Raw genomic sequence first — 23,177 nt, 5'->3', positions numbered from 1 at the left:
GAAACCAAATTAAATAACTATTAGATTTCCCAATTTATTCTTCTTCTTTGTGTACTTAGAATATGATTCTTGATATTACACGACTTGATTTTGACAAATAAATTTGTATTTATTTTATCAAGTGTTATATTAAAGAACATATTTTAAGAGGAGAGTACACAAAGAGGGATAATAAATTGGGAAATCTAATAAGAGTTAATTAATATTTTTCCACAATTACGGTTTAGGACGGAACGAAACTTCTCCGTTTCTCCATATACTGATGTATGGTTTGGTCATCAATATGCTCCCTTTAGTGTATGATCCATATTCTGTATTTTCAACTTATTGTATGGTTCTTTCATCCGATTGTTCGCATGAATGTGTTACCTCCAGTAATTTGTTTCATTACATATTCGGTGTAGATTGTTATCTCTGCTGAATCTTACTGTATTACATTTTTCTTTAATATAATGTTCTTTACCATGTTCTGTTCTGTTGTTTGACCACCTCTGTATAATCCCCTACTGTGCTTTTCTCGCCTACTGCATTATTCCCAGCTGTATTATTTATGTAGTTGCTTCTTCTCTGCTTGTTACTCTGTCAGTACCCTGTTACCCTATGCCAGTACTCAGTTGGTTACCCTATGCTAGTACGACGTCCTGCCTTCACTATGACTCTGACACCTGCCTGTTAGATAATTCCTTAACCATTATCAGGTCGAATTAGTTTAGTTTCTTTTAGTGAGGCTGGTAGTGTCTTACCTCTGCTGTCACCTCAGTATTGACAAACTGTAATCTAGGGACTCTTCTACCATTGTTCTGCCTCGGCTATGAACACTCCATGGAAGCTGTGTGTGTGTTCTACATGTCTGTCAGACCAGGAGGTGTCCTGGGAATACCCAGCAGAAAAAAATAAATATAAGTCTGCTTTGCTTCCGGACACCTGTGAGTGTGTGTGTGTGTGTGTTAATGCGAGACCACCAATTTAATGCTCTCCGGCAAATGATATCTTTCTTCAAGGCGTTTAATCTAATTTTTTTTAAGTTACAATAGGAACACCTAATTCATTTTAAAATAATAGTTTCATAAATATTAACACTTTAGTATATTGCAATTAATCACCATCAGCCACGAATGTAAATTTCTTATTATTTTTATTATTATTATTATTATTTTCAAGGTCACTCGTTTATCTTTTATCTGCCCTCATTATTTTATTCCAAGTGTTATCGCTTCGTTAATGTTAACAATATTATTAACTAGCATTTACTATTCTGATGATAAATATATCCAACATTTTCGACAGGAGTTCCAACAGCCTCTAAGGATGCTAAGGATGCTGACGGAGACCCTTGTCTTCATCTCAGACATTTCAGGGATTTAGGTACAGTTATTGTCTGATTAGTTTTCTTCGAGACTAATACGTGTTGTTCCAGTAAACTGGACGGTTGTTCCAGTGAACTAATACATGTTCTTCCAGTAATATGGAAGACTATGGCTTTACTTTAATTTCCACTATGTGGAAATTATGTAAAGCCATAGTGGACTTTAAAGTCCACTATGGCTTTACTTTAATTTTATGCTTTTAAGGACTGTAATTGCTTTCGCCAAGAGCTGATGGTGAGGGAGGATGTTGGGTGGGGAGAGGGGGGGGGGGGGTTGAGGGAGGATGTTGGGTGGGGAGGGGGGGTGAGGGAGGATTCAGGGTGAGGAGGGGGTGAGGGGGGGGGTGAGGGAGAAGAGGTGTAGGAGGAAAATGGGGAAGAGCAGGGAGGGAGCCTTGAGTTAGCGAATCATGGAATTAAAACAAATTAATTTTGTAATTGGATGACGAGAGGTAGTTCCTTTACGCGCATCGCTTCTCTCAAGTCAGTCTGACACACCTGCCGTACATACACCTGCCAGGCCAAATTGACCATGTGTGTAAAAATGACAATGGAGAAACTCAACGAAAATAAATATAAGGGACAAAATGTCGTTCGATGAAATATTGTTGGGAAGAGAGAGAGAGAGAGATGGGGGGGGGGGCATTAGTTATCCCTCATCAACAAAAGTATATCTGTGCTTGCTTGTGTCTACCGTGAGTGAGGTCTAGCTCTAGGACTCCGCCTCCCAGCATTTACACTTTCCAACATTCAACTGCTCTATTATATTGATCCGAGTGTTGTCAATGGAAGTATAGCGCCCTCAACCAAGGTTCGAAACCTTTAAATGGGTTTCTACCCTTGACTGAAAGCGAATATCCATATATATTTTTCGTGGCTGCCGGAAACGCTATGCGTGCTAGTGGCTTTACACGAATTTAAAAACTCGTGTATATATCAATAAACTCTCAATAGGTTTCTGGGGCTAATTTCTATTTCTAGTTTGTTACCTATATCCCCTCATTCTGCCTCGCTAACTTGTAAAAAAGTTATCTATATTCAATTTAAAACGTAAGACTATGTTGACCAGACCACACACTAAAAGGTGAAGGAACGACGATGTTTCGGTCCGTCCTGGACCATTCTCAAGTCGATTGTGAAAATGGACCATAATCGACTTGAGAATGATCCAGGACGGACCGAAACGTCGTCGTTCCTTCACCTTCTGGTGTGTGGTCTGGTCAACGTACTTCAGCCACGTTATTGTGACTCATCGTCTGCATAAGGATATGGAAAACTGCTCACTCGTATTGGTATAAATCTATCAATGGTGTTGAAGAAATGTGGACTGAACTACCAGTAATCTTAACCATGCACCAAATTTTGTTTATTTCTGGTAATAAGCACATGACTGTAAAGATGCCGCCCAGTTGGATGTGTTTGGAGCAGGATTAGTGACTGTAACAGATTCACCGTAGATGCAAACTGCTTTGAACAGAGACTCATGCAGGCCACTTCGTGAACCACATATGATGTTGACCAGACCACACACTAGAAAATAGAGAGACGGCGACGTTTCGGTCCGTCCTGGACCATTATCAAGTCGATTAACATCACCACTTGTGATGTTAAAAAAAGGCTATGATATAAAATAATATATATCGCGTCCAAATAATAGAGGCGATAAAATGGGGGAAGCGAGGCGATTAATTCTCATTTGTGTTTTCTGTACTCGCCTAATTGTGCTTGCGGGGGTTGAGCTCTGGCTCTTTGGTCCCGCCTCTAAACCGTCAATCAACAGGTGTACAGGTTCCTGGGCCTATTGGGCTCTATCATATCTACACTTGAAACTGTGTATGGAGTCAGCCTCCACCACATTACTTCCTAATGCATTCCATTTGTCCACCACTCTGACACTAAAAAAGTTTTTTCTAATATCTCTCTGGCTCATTTGGGCACTCAGTTTCCACTTGTGTCCCCTAGTGCGTGTGCCCCTTGTGTTAAATAGTCTGTTTTTATCTGTGTGCTAGATAAGTTAAATGCTTCTAGAAAACGGTGTTGTTTATCTCCTCTGCTAATTTCTAATCAGTAATTATACGATAATATTACAGTGTATAAACATTACGAGAGACAAGTATGCCGAGTATTTAATTTTTTTCGAGACGAGTGAAGGGGTGAGGGTTGGGTGGGGGTGGGGGGGTGTCATGTGACAGTGAAGGGTGACAGTGAGGAGGGGTATGGTGAAGGTATTCTCATGGGGAAGGGGGTTGTGGGGTGAGACAAGACGTGCGCGAGTGGTGGCGGCGGGTGTAGGAGGGTGTTGATGGTGGACTCTGTGAGTGAAAGAAACTCTAGGTGGAAGTGTGAGGATGTGGAGAGAGGGGAGAGAACTCTAGGTGTAAGAAGGGAAGGGAGGAGGGGATGGAATGGGAGGAGGAAGTGTAGGGGTGGAAGAGAGGAGGAAAGGAGGGGGGGATGGTGGTGTCTTGCAGTGAGGGAAGACACTACAAGCAAGTAAGATATGAGAGACACAGTTGTTGAATAGGGTTTATAATTTTCTTGTTTATATTACCTTGACAGATGTTATACAGTCTGTTTAGATACTTGTAACCTTCAGGAATTTTATAGCTGCCAGCCAAATACTAACGGAAGTGCAGATATGAACTGTGTGTTGGGACATGAGTCGGAGCCCAAGAACCAGATGTCTTTCCTTGGCTTAGCCCCGACCATAAATATTTATAAATTAATATACATGACATGTATATTACAAAGATGAATTATGCTTAGAGTGGGAGCCAGAGCCCAAGAACTAGATGTTATTCCCTGATTGCGTCATCAGGGTACCCGCTTTACATTCCATAAATATTGCTCACTAAATATATACTAAATATACACTAAAGAAATTACAAAACAGTCAACCTCTAGAGGCGGGTCCCAGAACTAACATCCGACCTTGCCAGAATCTTACCCGAATAGTATTAACCTATGTTATTGTTATTGTTTTAGATTTAGCTACTCAGAACGAAATGTCCATGTAGCACGGGCTATAGTGAACTCGTACTATTAACCTAAATAATCTATCTATATATTCTAACGGAGCCTGACAGCTGAGTGAACAGCGCTCTTGATTCGTAGTCCTAAGGTTCCGGGTTCTATCCGCGGTGAAGAAGGAAACAAATCGGCAGAGTTTCTTTCACCCTGATGACCCTGATCACCTAGCAGGAAATAGGTACCTGGGAGCTAGACAGCTGCTACGGGCTGCTTCCTGGGGATGTGTAACGAAAAAAATAGGAGGCCTGGTCAAGGACCGGGCCGTGGGGACGCTAAGCCCCTAAATAATCTCAAGATAACCTCTCGATAGGTGAGCAAATCCACAAGGGCCGTGACGAGGATTCGAACCTACGTCCAAGAGCATCCCAGACATTGCCTTAATCGACTGAGCTACGACATGGTAAAAGAATTGCAACCAGAAATTATACTGAATTTACTTGTATCTCTCGATAGGTGCTTCGTCTCCCTCCCAGCGCCAACTCAGAACTCCGCTACTAACGCCGCCAGCATTCAACAAATGCATTACCTGTAGTCCTGAAGGCTTGTCTGACAAAAACATTCCACGTATTAAATTGTATAACATGACCTACTAAATTGCCGAAAATTAAGATTAATTGAAAGAATCAAAGATAGTGCAGAACATACAATCACGCAGCGGTCGGTGGTGGGGGAGGGAGAAAATATTATAAACATGGGCATTACTTAGCAAAAGTTTGAGAACACTTTGCATGTTGGCCAGGAGCATGTAGCTTAGGGCTCGCCACAGGGGGCTTCGTTTTTGCCCCTCTATATAATACTAAATTGCTCGAAACTATACAGTAAAGTGATGCTCCATTAAAGCTCTTTGCGTACGAATTACGACTCTTGCTCTCTCTAGTGTTTGTTATTATTACAATAGAGTTGGGTAAAAACGTTTTTGCTTTCGGATCGGGAAAAATGAAACGGGAAATTCCTTAAGTACTTTTGTATTAATACATCTTTAAAAGGATGAGTATTACAGATTTTTTTTTTAGATTCAGCTACTCCGAACAAAAAGTTCCAGGTAGCACGGGTTATGGTGAGCCCGTAGTGGACTTATCTGGCGCAGGAGCGGCACCGTATCTTGGAATATTACGATTGCTTCACTGATAAAGATTAGACTATCGAAAAGAAGGCACGGGCATGAATAACCCGCAAGTGAAGGTTCTTTGAAGCCATTATCAGTACCAATAGCTCATACTGGAGATCTGTGGATGATGGAATATTACTGATTGATTCATGAAGATTAAGCCACCCTAAAGGTGGCACAGGCATGACAAGCCCGTAGATCGATATTCTGAATCGACGCACACGCTAAGAAGCCGGGAGACATCTCCCGTCACGTAGGGTGCAGTCGCACCTCCACAGATCTCCAGTATCATCTATTGATACTGGTAATGGCTCAAAAGGGCCACCACTTACTGGCTATTCATGCCCGTGCCACCTTTTGGGTGGCTTAATCTTCATCAATCAATCAATCAGCTAAGAAGCTGCAAAAGGAAATTAGCAACCCCATGGGGTTCATGTTGTTTCAGTGAATCTGGAATGCAAATAGTTCCCTAAAGCTATGCAAGTATTTTCATATACAATTCCCTATACCTTTTTAACAAATCCTATCCTTATTTTTTTCCTTAGAATATTTTATAGGGTATACTTGTCAGTGATGTTGGTATGTTATTAAGCGAATCCTCCATATGCACTTGCTTGAATATTGGTAATGCATTTGCTATCGTCCAGCATCAGGGGGTAAACTCCCATTGCCATTGAATCATGAAAGATTTCAGTTCTAGGAATAAGCTGCGTTGGACCTCAGTATCTTTTTAACATGCACTGTAATACAGTTTCTACTCCAGGAGTTTTATTTTCATCTTGTGATGCCAGTTGTCTCATTACTTCATCTGCTGTTAGGTCAATATTTGTCGGTCTCTCGTCTAAGGTTACCTACTTTCCTAGTCGTGGGAGTTTAGCGGTACTTTACACACACAAATCACAATTACGTGATGTTTCAAGTGATCAAACTCCTTTTACCATGTCGTAGCTCAGTCGATTAAGGCAGCGTCTGGGATGCTCTCGGACACAGGTTCGAATCCTCGTCACGGCCCTGGTGGATTTGTTTAACGGTTCTGTTTGGCTTCGCTCAAATTTCTTTGTTTATCTTGTTTCTCTTCTCCTTTTTCATTACCTAGTAACGTGGTTATTCACTGTTTTATTCTGTCATGTGTGGCTATGTCTAACTCCGGTTGTTTCTTCGCTATGGATATATTTTAATTTTCACTAAGTTTTAGTGGTGTGTTTTCTTTTTTAGCTCTTTCATTTGTTTTGCTTCTGATCTGTCCTCCGTACTTTTCCTCTGCCTCGTGTGTGTGTACACACCTATTTGTGCTTGCGGGGGTTGAGCTTTGGCTCTTTGGTCCCGCCTCTCAACTGTCAATCAACTGGTGTACAGATTCCTGAGCCTACTGGGCTCTATCATATCTACACTTGAAACTGTGTATGGAGTGAGCCTCCACCACATCTCTTCCTAATGCATTCCATTTGTCCACCACTCTGACACTAAAACAGTTCTTTCTAATATCTCTGTGGCTCATTTGGGCACTCAGTTTCCACCTGTGTCCCCTTGTACGTGTTCCCCTTGTGTTAAATAGACTGTCTTTATCTACCCTATCAATTCCCTTCAGAATCTTGAATGTGGTGATTATGTCCCCCCTAACTCTTCTGTCGTCCAGCGAAGTGATATTTAATTCCCGTAGTCTCTCCTCGTAGCTCATACCTCTCAGCTCGGGTACTAGTCTGGTGGCAATCCTTTGAACCTTTTCCAGTTTAGTCTTATCCTTTACTAGATACGGACTCCATGCTGGGGCTGCATACTCCAGGATTGGCCTGACATATGTGGTATACAAAATTCTGAATGATTCTTTACACAAGTTTCTGAATGCCGTTCGTATGTTGGCCAGCCTGGCATATGCCGCTGATGTTATCCGTTTGATATGTGCTGCAGGGGACAGGTCTGGCGTGATATCAACCCCCAAGTCTTTTTCCTTCTCTGACTCCTGAAGAATTTCCTCTCCCAGATGATACCTTGTATCTGGCCTCCTGCTCCCTACACCTATCTTCATTACATTACATTTGGTTGGGTTAAACTCTAACAACCATTTGTTCGACCATTCCTTCAGCTTGTCTAGGTCTTCTTGAAGCCTCAAACAGTCCTCTTCTGTTTTTATCCTTCTCATAATTTTAGCATCGTCTGCAAACATTGAGAGAAATGAATCGATACCCTCTGGGAGATCATTTACATATATCAGAAACAAGATAGGACCGAGTACAGAGCCCTGTGGGACTCCACTGGTGACTTCACGCCAATCGAAGGTCTCACCCCTCACCGTAACTCTCTGCTTCCTTATTGCTTAGATACTCCCTTATCCACTGGAGCACCTTACCAGCTACACCTGCCTGTCTCTCCAGCTTATGTACCAGCCTCTTATGCGGTACTGTGTCAAAGGCTTTCCGACAATCCAAGAAAATGCAGTCCGCCCAGCCCTCTCTTTCTTGCTTAATCTTTGTCACCTGATCGTAGAATTCTATCAAGCCTGTAAGGCAAGATTTACCCTCCCTGAACCCATGTTCAGGGAGGGTACGTATGAACACACACGTGTGTGTGTTCATACGTGCGCGTACAGGGCGTGACATCACCACCGCCATGTAAGGAGATGAATTGTGCAGACATGATCACGACATGCCCTGTAAGACTCCCTCTCACGCACAAGGACTTACTACTCGCCCACCAGGCTCAGGTCCTCCTCACTGGGTCCACATGACCCACATTAGCCTGCCTTCCAAAGTGGCCGGCACAACGTGAACAGCTCGGCGGAAGGGGGTTTGGAAGTAGTGCAGAAAACCGCGTATAAACCACTGTTAATGAATGACTCTTAGACATGTTATTTTGATGAAAGGTGTGTGTGTACTGTCCGCGACATCTCTGTACTGTTGCCGACAAAGCCAAGCCTGCAAGCTTCGCTCCAAGCTGGAGTCTCTTTTTGTGATTGCGTCATAAACAAGTATTGTGGAAGAAGTGTTTGGGAGGGGGGGGGCGGCTATCCCCATGAAGCGAGCTCTATACAGAGTCCCGGGGTGATAGACAAGGGCGTGTGGGGGTGTAGGCGCCCCTGGCAAGAAGACCAGCTCAACATTAGGGGCACTAAACTGGACCAATGTCTATATATATATTTTTTCCTGCGTATGATTGAGACGGTGTCCCGGCAGACTACACGCTGTGAACAGGCTGTTACGGTCGATGGTAACTCTCGTACTTCAACTGGCTGGTCATTTGACTGCAATACTTTTTAAACTTTATCTGTTGAAAATAGCCAGTAAGTATTTAGACATATTTTTAGCGGCATACATTGGTCTATTTGATGGGGGATTTAAACTAACATCTAAGTGTAATGAGAAGTAATTTTAGCTGTAAGGGTTACAGTGGCACTTGGGGGCGTCAGCAGCACCTATTCTTGATTTGCTGCTCCATAGAAAAATGCAATTGTTTGGCCCAAACCAAAAACACTCGAACCTAAGCAACTTACCTAACCCATCGAGGCAGATACACGGAGCACGTCAATATTTCCATGCTATAAAGTTTTACTAATACTGATTTATAAGGCATTGATTAATTCAGTAAAATAAACACATTAGGTGAGCAGGGGATGAGTCACAATAACGTGGCTGAAGTATGTTGACCAGACCACACACTAGAAAGTGAAAGGACGACGACGTTTCGGTCCTGGACCATTTTCTAGTCCTTGAGAATGGACTTGAGAATGGTCCAGGGCGGACCGAAACGTCCTTGTCCCATCACTTTCTAGTGTGTGGTTTGGTCAACATATTAGGTGAGAGAAGAGATTGGTATGAGTCTACTCCAGCTATGAACCCGCAGTTGGTGTCTCTCTCTCTCTCTCGAGAGAGAAAATTGCCCAACCCCAAAATATTAATAGTTGATATAAATGAGGTAATTATGTCTGGTGTTGGTGGTAGTGGTTAAATTATTTATCCTCCCTCAGAGGTAATGTACCTGTGAACATCTAACTAACTAGGACACGGAACGTCCAGCGCCGGGCGACAACGAACAGTTTTTGTCGATCTCCAACTTCGTGGAGATCGAAGATCCTTCGCGGTCTTTACCTCCACCAGCTGCCATGCTCGTAGGGGCTGGTGCTGGTAGAGACTCATGGAATCAACACAGGAACCATGACACAATTCAGCATCCATCAGTTGTACGCGCTACCCGGTAACTTCGGTAATTTAACCACCCGTAAGTTGATACACGAGTCGATGAATTAGGACTCGAAACAATTTCTGAAAGTAACGATTTGACACAACACTGGCAAAACTATCAGGAATTAATAAGGAGACGACGAGTCACAATAACGTGACTGAAGCAGTCATCCAGGACCGGGCGAAACGTCGTCGACTCTTCCTTTTCTGGTTTGTGGTTTGGATATCCAACCAGGAATTGACTTCAGAGTGATGAAGATTAGGCAAAGCCATCCAGCATAAGTAAATATTCATCCCTAAATAGCAGCTGTATTGCTGCATCACTGCCTAGGGGCAGTATTGCTGCATCACTGCCTAGGGGCAGTATTGCTGCATCACTGCCTAGGGGCAGTATTGCTGCATCACTGCCTAGGGGCTGGGACACTGCACTTTCTGTCCCAGCCCCTCGCCCCTGAAGGCAGCGTCGGGAAATTCACCCTCAAACACCAGTTACCTGTCCGACAGTCTAAGAGTTCTCGATCCTGCCCTTAGTGACTGTTTCCTAAACATATATCTGCTTCTAAGACTATTTATTGGTGGCTGTAAAATTGCAATAATACTTTACTGGGTATAAATCTGATATGACTAAATGCTCAGCTGAAATGTAATGGTATTAAGCGGGGAGTCCAATCATGGGAATGACTAGACCCTCCCGACCTTGATGAGGTCCAATCATGGGAATGACTGGACCCCCCGACCTTGATGGGGGTCCAATCATGGGAATGACTGGACCCCCCCGACCTTGATGGGGGTCCAATCATGGGAATGACTGGATCCCCCGACCTTGATGAGGTCCAATCATGTCAATATCCACACCGTTTAACCAGTATACAAGGATGCCTCTAAACATTCACAGCTTCAAAACGAGTGTTTCCCGAATCCCACAGCTCGTCCACCCACATGTCGTCCTCTCACATGTCCTCCCACACGTCCTCCTCCATCACGTCCTCCTCCATCACGTCCTCCTCCATCACGTCCTCCTCCATCACGTCCTCCTCCATCACGTCCTCCTCCCACACGTCTTCCTCCCACACGTCCTCCTCCCACACGTCCTCCTCCCACACGTCCTCCTCCCACACGTCCTCCTCCCACACGTCCTCCTCCCTCACGTCCTCCTCCCTCACGTCCTCCTCCCTCACGTCCTCCTCCTTCACGTCCTCCTCCTTCACGTCCTCCTCCTTCACGTCCTCCTCCTTCACGTCCTCCTCCTTCACGTCCTCCTTCACGTCCTCCTCCTTCACGACGTCCTCCTTCACGTCCTCCTCCTTCACGTCCTCCTCCTTCACGTCCTCCTCCTTCACGTCCTCCTCCTTCACGTCCTCCTCCTTCACGTCCTCCTCCTTCACGTCCTCCTCCTTCACGTCCTCCTCCTTCACGTCCTCCTCCCTCACGTCCTCCTCCCACAGCTCGTCCTCTCACACGTCCTCCCACAGCTCGTCCTATCACCAACTGAAACCTCTGCCAACCTCCAGCAGAAACGTTCACTGACCACCATTGAACATCAGACATAATGCCGGAACAAAATTGAACGTGTTCAAGAAGTTAGACAAGTTCCTGCAAGAAGTGCAGGATCAGCTGGGTTGTGGTGGAGACGAGAACCAGCGGGCCGCTCCAAGCAAGCAACAGTCTGTTGGATCAAGTTATCTCAAGATAGCATTGCCCTCAGGCCGGATATCGGAGAACATCTCCCAGAACCCACTCGCCAGTGTTATCACACGCCCTCTTGTACCTACTCTCACACATCAATTCGCCCTTCTAGCACATGTACTAACACATCTACTCACCCCTCCCACATATCTGTACTCACCCCCTCCCACATATCTATCCACGCCCACACACATACCCACATGCCTACTTTCACCTCCCACATATCTACCTCCACCTCACATATGTGTATCCCACTTCCACCTTACACATGCTTGCTTCCTCCCACATATCTCCTTCCCCTCCAATCCCTGTCCCCCCCCCCCATCTTCTCCCCCGGCACCACGCTCATTTCCATATGCGTACGGACACACCCAAATACTAGGTTGCACGCCCCCGCACGCCCATATACCCACGCCCACACCCTTATTGGGTATTCAAGACCATTGGTTGAACCCAGTGATTAAATGTATCGCGCACTGATAAGAATCTACGCCTGCTGGGTGTGCGAAAGCGGCCGTGTTATCAGAAGCTGTTGGACAAACAGTTAGGGTTGTTTGGATTTTGAACAAGTGTAGTTTTAATTCATAGATATGTTTGTTTAAATTGTTACTCTTTTTTTTTGCACTGGGCGTTCTGTTTCCTGTTATCAGTGGAAGGTATGGCTTGTTTTATTTTATTTATTTCGTCTGTATGATAATGTTTTTATTTTTATATTTATTATTATTTTTTGTATTATTTTCGTCTTAAGTTGGTTTCACATTAATTCGTATTTTTGTTCAGTTGTTTGAGTGCTTTCAATGCTGCTTTTTCTTATATTTGTTTTGTTTATTATCTTATTAACTTGGTTGGTTTGTTCTGTTTGTCGTGTGTGATCAATTTTTAATTTGCTATTTGGTTCACTGTTTGCTTCTGTTATCTTCTTAGTGTCCTATTTCTTTGTTATTTTGAATTGGTTTTTCTGTGTATTATACTGAGAATTGTTGATATATAAGAATTAGGAGGTAAGGGGCGTTTTTGCCGAGTATTTTGTGAAGATCTCTTCCTGATATAATATTTTCTCATTCATGTATGGAATGATATTTGTGTTTAGTGAACATATTTACCTTGTAGACCTGTTCCTATCCTGTAAAGGATCTTATTCTGTTCCTACTCTACCAACGATAGCTCTATTCTCGGTAGCGAGGTCATAGTTCTGTGCTGCCATCCTGGCAACTCCAAGCTAAACCCTCAGCTTGGAGACCAATATATATATATATATATATATATATATATATATATATATATATATATATATATATATATATATATATATATATATATATATATATATATGTGTGTGTGTGTGTGTGTGTGAGAAAGCTGCATGAACGCGCAAGCCATATATCACTAAGAACTCTTTGACCCGGCCAGGATTCGAACCCATGCCATCCAGGATTCGAACCTATGCCATCCAGGATCACCCCTAAACGTACACAGTACCGTGACCACCGCACCAATGATCGTATATATATATATATATATATATATATATATATATATATATATATATATATATATATATATATATATATATATATATATATATATATATGTACGATACCTTGTCTATATATATATATGTCTATATATATATAGACAAGGCAGGCGTATAATCAGTAAGAGGGGAACATGGTGCTAGTGAGGATGAGGTCGTGAGGGGTAAGGCAGCTCTTAACATACAAGGTCAGTAATTAACTTGTCGCCTCTCGAGTGACCTTATTAACTTATTAAAGTTTATACTGTGCCGATATTATTTTGTAAAGAATATCTTTATTCCAAGCACTATGTTCCTGGAAAAAATATATGTATATTTTTCTAATTATAAAACTGGAGTAACTCTGACAAAATTTAACACAATGTTCCCAGTAGATAGAGGTTCGGCTTTGCACAAGTGATGTCCAGGGTTCGAGACCCATACAGCCCAGGTGAATGGAATATTCCCCCACGTCCTGTGAACGGGGGGGGGGGAGGGGCGGTGATGACAATGCATTTCAAGATGTGATATTGTGGTTACTATAGTGCAGTAGTTGGAAACTTTTGTGGTATAATGGGAATCTATTTACTTTTGTGGTAAAATGGGAATGTATTTACTTTTGTGGTAAAATGGGAATCTATTTGGTTGTGTGGTAAAATGGGAATCTATTTACTTTTGTGGTAAAATGGGAATCTATTTACTTTTGTGGTAAAATGGGAATCTATTTACTTTTGTGGTAAAATGGGAATCTATTTGGTTGTGTGGTAAAATGGGAATCTATTTACTTTTGTGGTAAAATGGGGAATCTATTTACTTTAGTGTGTAAATAAGAATTACACACAATAAACTAGTCACTCAACAAGAGAGATTTGTTTGATGTGGGCGCACGGGTACAGGGTACCTCTGTTGTCATGAGATGAAGATCTTATGGTAACATTAATTAGGCAAATTCAGACATTCTGATATCATATTCGTTGGCTAAGGTATGAGAAGGCAAAGCGTGTTCAAGATATTCTGGACAGAAAGGTCAGGGGTTCTGGACAGGGCAGTTTCATTGAGGTTTGAGACAAGCAGGACGTCAGAGGTGGTTCTGGACGAGCTGCTCATCAGAATCTGCCCATGCAAATCAGAGGATGTTCTGATTTGTCATTTGAAAGAAAACTTCAAATGAGGATCTTTATAAGCAGGACGTGAGGAGTTTTTGGACAGTCAGGCCATCAAAGATGGTTCTGAACAGACAGGACGTCCAGAGAAAACCGTTCACGAATATTTCGGACCACATGATGGCCTTAGCTGTCTCGTTATCTCAATAGGAATAATGCAGAGGACTTCACTCAACAAATTTATGGTTTTAATATTAGATACCAATCACTGATAAATAGGATTAGGCGCAGTTTACAGCTCTTGCGACAAGCTTTAGAAGTTATAAAAGCTTGTAAGAATGTCAGATGTGAGGATGCAACGAGAGGACAGTATAGTGTTACGTAGGGGAACATCTAATATAAAGTCATTCTTACTGAATATATAAAGTTTATATTAAGTCAATATATATATAAGAGGATGTGTTGCTGGGTGGCAAGTGAGTTTAGACAACAGTGTTTATGTTGCAGCAGGTGTTGCTGCAGGTGTTGCAGCAGGTGTTGCAGCAGGTGTTGCTGCAGTTGTTGCAGCAGGTGTTGCTGCAAGTGTTGCAGCAGGTGTTGCTGCAGCAGGTGTTGCTGCTGCAGGTGTTGCAGCAGGTGTTGCAGCAGGTGTTGCTGCAGTTGCTGCAGCAGGTGTTGCTGCAAGTGTTGCAGCAGGTGTTGCTGCAAGTGTTGCTGCAGCAGGTGTTGCTGCAGGTGTTGTTGCAGCAGGTGTTGCTGCAAGTGTTGCTGCAGCAGGTGTTGTTGCAGCAGGTGTTGCAGCAGGTGTTGTTGCTGCAGGTGTTGTTGCAGGTGTTGCTGCAGGTGTTGCTGCAGGTGTTGTTGCAGCAGGTGTTGCTGCAAGTGTTGCTGCAGCAGGTGTTGCTGCAGGTGTTGCTGCAGCAGGTGTTGCTGCAGCAGGTGTTGCTGCAGCAGGTGTTGCAGCAGGTGTTGCAAGACTTATCAAGCGGTGTGAGGTTGGGAGGGTCGGAGACGGAAACGAGTCTTGATAAAGCGATGGAGGCGGTAGAATAGTTGTTGCTGTTAAGTGGCAGGATAGTCGCTGTTGTGGAGTGGCAGGATAGTCACTGTTGTGGAGTGGCAGGATAGTCACTGTTGTGGAGTGGCAGGATAGTCACTGTTGTGGAGTGGCAGGATAGTCACTGTTGTGGAGTGGCAGGATAGTCACTGTTGTGGAGTGGCAGGATAGTCACTGTTGTGGAGTGGCAGGATAGTCACTGTTGTGGAGTGGCAGGATAGTCGCTGTTGTGTAGTGGCAGGGATAGTCACTGTTGTGTAGTGGCAGGGATAGTCACTGTTGTGGAGTGGCAGGATAGTCACTGTTGTGGAGTGGCAGGATAGTCACTGTTGTGGAGTGGCAGGATAGTCACTGTTGTTTAGTGGCAGGGATAGTCACTGTTGTTTAGTGGCAGGATAGTCACTGTTGTGGAGTGTCAGGATAGTCATTGTTGTGGAGTGGCAGGATAGTCGCTGTTGTGGAGTGGCAGGATAGTCACTGTTGTGGAGTGGCAGGATAGTCACTGTTGTGGAGTGGCAGGATAGTCATTGTTGTGGAGTGGCAGGATAGTCGCTGTTGTGGAGTGGCAGGATAGTCACTGTTGTGGAGTGGCAGGATAGTCACTGTTGTGGAGTGGCAGGATAGTCGCTGTTGTGGAGTGGCAGGATAGTCACTGTTGTGGAGTGGCAGGATAGTCACTGTTTTAGAGTGGCAGGATAGTCACTGTTGTGGAGTGTCAGGATAGTCACTGTTGTGGAGTGTCAGGATAGTCACTGTTGTGGAGTGTCAGGATAGTCACTGTTGTGTAGTGGCAGGGATAGTCACTGTTGTGTAGTGGCAGGGATAGTCACTGTTGTGGAGTGGCAGGATAGTCACTGTTGTGGAGTGGCAGGAGAGTCACTGTTGTGGAGTGGCAGGATAGTCGCTGTTGTTTAGAGGCAGGATAGTCACTGTTTTAGAGTGGCAGGATAGTCACTGTTTTAGAGTGGCAGGATAGTCACTGTTTTAGAGTGGCAGGAGAGATGAGACAGTCAAGACTGAACTTTAAGACAGTTGATATGTAGGTTCATATCCCTGTGTGTAGCCCGAAGGATAGTGCACTTGAACTGGCCTGTCAAGAGACGGCCACGCTTCTTGCAGGGACGTCGTTCAATCCCCGAAGTGCCAAGTGAATGAGCACGCACACCTTCTCTCCGTCCTATCCCAGCTCCTTGTTTACATACATCCCTTCCAAGTGTTACATAGACGTACTAGTCAGCGCGTTCTCCAAGTTACCCTTAGGCTCCTGCAATGTTTTCTGTGGTACCTTAGGGAAGGGTACCTTTAGGCTCAGCCTACCTAGGAGCTTGTGTGGATTCTTGTCCTTGAATGCGCACTCGATAGCGAAAGGAAGTAGGGAAAGGGGATGGAAGCCACTCTAACTTTTGCTCGAACTTTAGAGCTCATTGATGTAAAGTGTGTGACATTGATGTAAAGTGTGTGACGTGAGGAGGACGGACGGGGTAAAGGAACAGAGCCAAACCATTTTACAAAATCAGAGATCGAACGCCGACCTAACAACCCGTTCTCGCAAATTCGTAAAGTCAATATTGACTTATTAACTACGTGCATAGGTGATATACTAAACATAATAGATACCCTTAAAAAGATTCATAGAAAACACCGACCTTACCTAACCTTGTTAGTATCTTAAGATAAGCATCTTATTGCTTCGTAATTACAATTATTACTTAACCTATACCTATTATAGGTTAAGTAATAATTGTAATTACGAAGCAATAAGATGCTTATCTTAACATACTAAGTAGGTTAGGTAAGGTCGGTGTTTTCTATGAATCTTTTTAAGGGTATCTATTATGTTAAGTATGTCACCTATGCACATATTTAATAAGTCAATATTGACATATTAAATTTGCGAGAACGGGTTGGACCTAACAATAAGCGGTCTACGATTGGGATCATCCCCAGTACTACCCCTAAAAAAAATATATTCATCTACATCAACCCCTTTTTATTTTCATGAAGTTAGAAAACAAGGATGTATTTTCTGTAAATTGTTTCCCAGTTTTTCAGTGCTTCAGAGTGGGGAGAGTGGAGAGAAAGAGAGAGAGCAATAGAGAGGAGGAGAGAAGGAATTCAGAGAGGAGGAGAGAAGGAAGGGGAAGAAAAGAATAAGAGTGTGGGGGAGCGGTAGAAAGGAGAAGAAGACGGTAGAAAGAAAAGAAGTATCACAGTCGACGTGATAATGGTCCAGGAGAGACCGAAACGTCGTCATCTCCTCATCTTCTGATGAGTAGTTCAGTCATCACAACAACGCTTCTCCAGCCCCTGGAGCAGCGTTGCACCCGACTACCTGTTCTGGAAATTATGATCCGCGAGGAAAAATATATAAGTAACAAAGTATTATCCTCTGACTATAAGAAATGTCGCTTAAGAGAACTTCTACCTATTAAACGAGCCTATGATTGCCGTGGACACAAACTGACGCAGGAGAAGTCTACGTGAGGACACGGCGCCGGTCATGTGAACTAGACAAACATGAGAAGGTAGAAGTGAAACATAGTTAATATTGTTGGGGAAAAATTTCCTAAATCATCCATCGAGTGTCTCGTATCGCACGCATTACATCTTTAAGCTTTCAAGTTCGAGCAACAGATGGAGTGGCTCAGTGCTCACCTACCAGTGTATTTACCTAGTTGTATTTACCTAGTTGTACTTACGGGGGGTTGAATTCTGCTCTTTCGGCCCGCCTCTCAACTGTCAATCAACTGTTTCTACTACTACTATTTTTTTCACCACACGCACACACCCCAGGAAGCAGCCCGTGACAGTTGACTAACTCCCAGGTACCTATTTACTGCTAGGTAACAGGGGCATAGGGTGAAAGAAACTCTGCCTATCGTTTCTCGCCGGCGACCGAGTTCGAACCCGGGACCACAGGATCACGTATCCAGCGTGCTGTCCGCTCAGCTGGCCGCCTCCTACCGGCTCGGCCGTGTGTACTCACCTAGTTGTGCTTGCGGGGGTTTAGCTCTGGCTCTTTGGTCCCGCCTCTCAACCGTCAATCAACAGGTGTACAGGTTCCTGAGCCTACTGGGCTCTATCATATCTACACTTGAAACTGTGTATGGAGTCAGCCTCCACCACATTGCTTCCTAATGCATTCCATTTGTCAACCACTCTGACACTAAAAAAGTTTTTTCTAATATCTCTGTGGCTCATTTGGGCACTCGGTTTCCACCTGTGTCCCCTAGTGCGTGTGCCCCTTGTGTTAAATAGCCTGTCTTTATCAACCATGTCGGTTCCCTTGAGAATCTTGAATGTGGTGATCATGTCCCCTCTAACTCTTCTGTCTTCCAACGAAGTGAGGTTCAATTCCCGTAGTCTCTCCTCGTAGCTCATACCTCTCAGCTCGGGTACTAGTCTGGTGGCAAACCTTTGAACCTTTTCCAGTTTAGTCTTATGCTTGACTAGATATGGACTCCATGCTGGAGCCGCATACTCCAGGATTGGTCTGACATATGTGGTATATAATGTTCTGAAAGATTCCTTACACAAGTTTCTAAAGGCCGTTCTTATGTTAGCCAGCCTGGCATATGCTGCTGATTGTATCCTCTTGATATGAACTTCAGGGGACAGGTCTTGCGTGATATCAACCCCCAGGTCTTCCTCTCTCTCTGACTCTTGAAGTATTTCATCTCCCAAGTGATACCTTGTATCTGGTCTCCTGCTTCCTACCCCTATCTTCATTACATTACATTTGCTTGGATTAAACTCTAACAGCCATTTGTTCGACCATTCCTGCAGCATGTCCAGGTCTTCTTGAAGCCTCAAGCTGTCCTCCTCCGTCTTAATCCTTCTCATAATTTTGGCGTCGTCAGCAAACATTGAGAGGAATGAGTCCTTACCCTCTGGGAGATCATTTACGTATATCAGAAACAGGATAGGTCCAAGCACAGAGCCCTGTGGGACTCCACTGGTGACTTCACGCCATTCTGAGGTCTCGCCCCTCACTATAACTCTTTGCTTCCTATTGCTTAGGTACTCCCTTATCCACTGGAGTGCCCTACCAGTTACTCCTGCCTGTTTCTTCAGCTTATGCATCAGGATCTACTGTGATGGGGTACTGTGTCAAAGGCTTTCCGACAGTCCAAAAAAATGCAGTCCGCCCATCCTTCTCTTTCTTGCTTAATCTTTGTCACCTGATCGTAGAATTCTATCAAGCCTGTAAGGCAAGATTTACCCTCCCTGAACCCATGTTGATGGGTTGTCACGAAGTCTCTTCTCTCCAGATGTGTTACTAGGTTTTTTCTCACAATCTTCTCCATCACCTTGCATGGTATACAAGTTAAGGACACTAGCCTGTAGTTCAGTGCCTCTTGTCTGTCACCCTTTTTAAATATTGGTACTACATTAGCAGTCTTCCATACTTCTGGTAGGTCTCCCGTTTCCAGTGACCTACTATACATTATGGAGAGTGGCAAGCAAAGTGCTCCTGCACACTCTTTCGATACCCATGGTGAGATTCCATCCGGCCCAACAGCTTTTCTCACATCCAGCTCCAATAGGTGCTTCTTGACCTCATCTCTTGTAATTTCGAACCTTTCCAAGGTCACCTGGTTTGCTGCCACTTCTCCTAGCGCCGTGACTTCTCCCTGTTCTATTGTAATTGTATTGTATTGTCTATTCTGTGTGTGTGTGTGTGTGTGTGTGTGTGTGTGTGTGTGTGTGTATTCACCTAGTTGTATTTGCGGGGGTTGAGCTTTGCTCTTTCGGCCCGCCTCTCAACTCTTTACTAACTACTTGTTTTTTCTACACCACACACACACACACCAGGAAGCTGCCCATGACAGCTGACTAACTCCCAGGTACCTATTTACTGCTAGGTAAGAGGGGCATTCAGGGTGAAAGAAACTTTGCCCATTTGTTTCTGCTTCGTGCGGGAATCGAACCCGCGCCACAGAATTACGAGTCTTGCGCGCTATCCACCAGGCTACGAGGCCCCACGTGTGTGTGTGTGTGTGTGTGTGTGTGTGTGTGTGTGTGTGTGTGTGTGTGTGTGTGTGTGTGTGTGTGTGTGTGTGTATATAGGCGTGCGTACCAGTCCACATATTTGTGTGTGAGAAGTGTACGTGTCCCGGGGTGTGTGTGCATGTGTGTAGTGTAAGTGTGTTAGGTGTGTGACGGGCTGGAGTTGACAGGTGCCGTCTATCTGAGTGACGAAGGAGGGTAGCCGTCTACGCTATTCCGCTCCAGCTTCCTTATAAAAAAAAAAACCTGGAACCAGTACCCTGATTTTAACCCCTCCATGTATTTGCTCTCCTCTACCGCACACTCGAGCGTTTTTTGAAATCTTAAATGCTGTAGACATTTCTCGATTAGTTTTTAAATTTTCTTTCGAGATCTCTTGAAGGATAATTTTATATTAACTGCTGGTGACTTGGCAGAATATTGGTTGACTTGAAAAGATGATGTAGTGACCCAAATCTATTCACTGGAGGGTCAAGGCTTTGTAAAGAAAGGGAAAAATAGACCCGAAAGTTTTAACCAGCTTTGAAGGGCTTAGTATTTTGCCTTCGGAGCTGTGACTGGCTGTTTTCTCACTTATCACGAGGAAGAATTATGTGCGGGTGTCGTGTATGTTTGTGTATTGGTATGTAATACAGTTTTGAATTGTTTGTATATTTTGTAGTTTGTTTTATTGCAAGCTTTATGGCATGCAAGCATTATAGTTTGATGGTCGGTACCACTGTACTCTGACGTAGGTTGGCTTTGCTGATTGGCTGACACACACACACACACACACGCGCGCGCGCGCACACGCACATAGATATAAACCAGCTAAACACAGATGCCGAAGAAATAGAAGAAAATTCACTTTCGCAGAGTGGTAGACGGTTGGAACAAGTTAGGTGAGAAGGTGGTGGAGGCCAAGACCGTCAGTAGTTTCAAAGCGTTATATGACAAAGAGTGCTGGGAAGACGGGACACCACGAGCGTAGCTCTCATCTTGTAACTACCCTTAGGTAATTACACTTAGGTAATTACACACACACACACACACACACACACACACACACACACACACACACACACACACACACACACACACACACACACACACACACACATCCACACACACACACACACATCCACACACACACACACACATCCACACACACACACACACACACACACATCCACACACACACACACATCCACACACACACACACACACACACACACACACACACACACACAGTACTAGGGGCCTCGTAGCCTGGTGGATAGCGCGCAGGACTCGTAATTCTGTGGCGCGGGTTCGATTCCCGCACGAGGCAGAAACAAATGGGCAAATTTTCTTTCACCCTAAGTGCCCCTGTTACCTAGCAGTAAATAGGTACCTGGGAGTTAGTCAGTTGTCACGGGCTGCTTCCTGGGGTGTGTGTGTGTGTGTGGTGTGGGGAAAAAAAAAAGTAGTTAGTAAACAGTTGATTGACAGTTGAGAGGCGGGCCGAAAGAGCAAAGCTCAACCCCCGCAAAAACACAACTAGTAAACACACATCCACACACACACACACACACACACACACACACACACACACACACACACACACACACACACACACACACACACATACATCCACACCCGCGCGCGCGCGCGCGCACACACACACACACACACACACACACACACACACACACACACACACACACACACACACACACACACACGCACATAAACACATACACAAAACACACACACTCACACATACACAGCCTCGAGGCTTAGTGGACAGCACTTGGTGGTCCTAATGCCCCGGGTTCGATTCCCGGCGGAGGCGGAAACAAATGGGCAGAGTTTCTTTCACCCTGATGTCCCTGTGAAGGGATATTTGGAGATAGCACTTATCACCAGAATGTGATCATAACAGACAGTTTTCTGGGGTACTTGGTACACGTACATGCTAGATACCCTTCCAAGCCTGGTATCATCTGATAACTACTTGATACATGTTGTATATGACTCCAACAGCAGCTCCAGCTCCTCATGCTCAGTCTCTTGAAAGATTCTGCTTCAATATGTGTCACTGGCCAGCTCCACACACTCGCGTTTCCAAAGCCTCTTTTTGAAGATATACTTTCTCTAATAGTATGTTAGGTCTCGTCTAGCACTCGGAGGCCTGGTCGAAGGACCGGTCCGCGGGGACGCTAAGTCCCGAAACCATCTCAAGGAGCTCAGAATGTTCGTCAATATGTTTATTGTTCGTGATGTGTGTGTGTGTGTGTATAGTGTGTGTATATATATGTATGAACACGTTGTACTGAATGGGGTGAGAATAGCTTGAGCTACCTCATCCCTTTGTGTGTATTTTACCTCAATAAAGTTATTTCAATTTCAATCTCAAGGTAACCTCAAGGTAACCTCAAGGTAGGTACTAAGGCTAGGGACCATCATTTACTGACCAGGAGAAAGAGAATACGTGGAAAGAACACATTATCTGAGGGCAAAATGCCTCAAACGTGGCTTCTGAGAGACCTGTGTAGATCGTCAAAGGTACTTTGGCACACGTTCTTGTTGTTGTTTTTTAGATTTAGCTACTCAGAACGAAATGTTCATGTAGCCCGGACTATGGTGAGCCCGTAATATAGGTCGGCTATTTGCGATAACCTTGTTACTGTGATATTTTGGTCAAAGTTTTAAATGGAGGTGGGGTTTCCTCCTTTTCCCTTGTTTCTTTTTCGCTTCTGTTTTAGCGCACTTGTTTTAGTCTTGTTTTAATAACATTATCTTGGTGGCGGATGTAGATGCAGAATGTTCACTAGTGTGTCTCATTCTTCAACTGCTTTTCTAACCATTGTAGTCACTGTGGAATTTGCATCTAATGCAGCTGCTCTCGTTGGATGAATGTTGAGTTTGATGCGCAAGGCTTCAGTTGCTTCACATTCCAGTAAGTAAAGCAATAGTGGCGCCTCTGCATCTGTTCCACAGATATGACACTCTTTAACTATTGGGTTTATTACCTCCCAGCATTTTTTATTTTTTTACACACACTGAAGTGGAGTTATAAAGCATATGGGTGTGATGCCGCCCCTCTACTTACCTCCCGAGGCTCGTTAACGAACCAGTCGACTGCTTCATTCAACACTATCAAATTGG

The 23,177-nt window shown here is 44.2% G+C and overlaps 1 protein-coding gene across 1 annotated transcript in view; it reads right to left on the bottom strand.

The window, feature by feature from the left end:
* Positions 1-10,629: 10,629 nt before the first annotated feature.
* Positions 10,630-23,177, bottom strand: part of LOC138359663 (gelsolin-related protein of 125 kDa-like) — a 12,564-nt gene continuing 16 nt past the window's right edge. Inside the window, exons 1-2 of the mRNA XM_069319081.1 lie at positions 23,122-23,177; positions 10,630-11,130 (exon numbers count right to left, since the gene is read on the bottom strand). The exon at positions 23,122-23,177 is cut by the window's right edge and continues 16 nt beyond it. Coding sequence (XP_069175182.1) covers positions 10,630-11,130; positions 23,122-23,177 — 557 coding nt within the window. The remainder of the gene's footprint in view (positions 11,131-23,121) is intronic.

This window comes from Procambarus clarkii, chromosome 8, assembly GCF_040958095.1.
Source record: "Procambarus clarkii isolate CNS0578487 chromosome 8, FALCON_Pclarkii_2.0, whole genome shotgun sequence".
In the NCBI taxonomy this organism is placed as follows: domain Eukaryota; kingdom Metazoa; phylum Arthropoda; class Malacostraca; order Decapoda; family Cambaridae; genus Procambarus; species Procambarus clarkii.
Note: the sequence above shows the minus strand (reverse complement) of the source record. Positions and strands in the feature narration are given on the sequence as shown.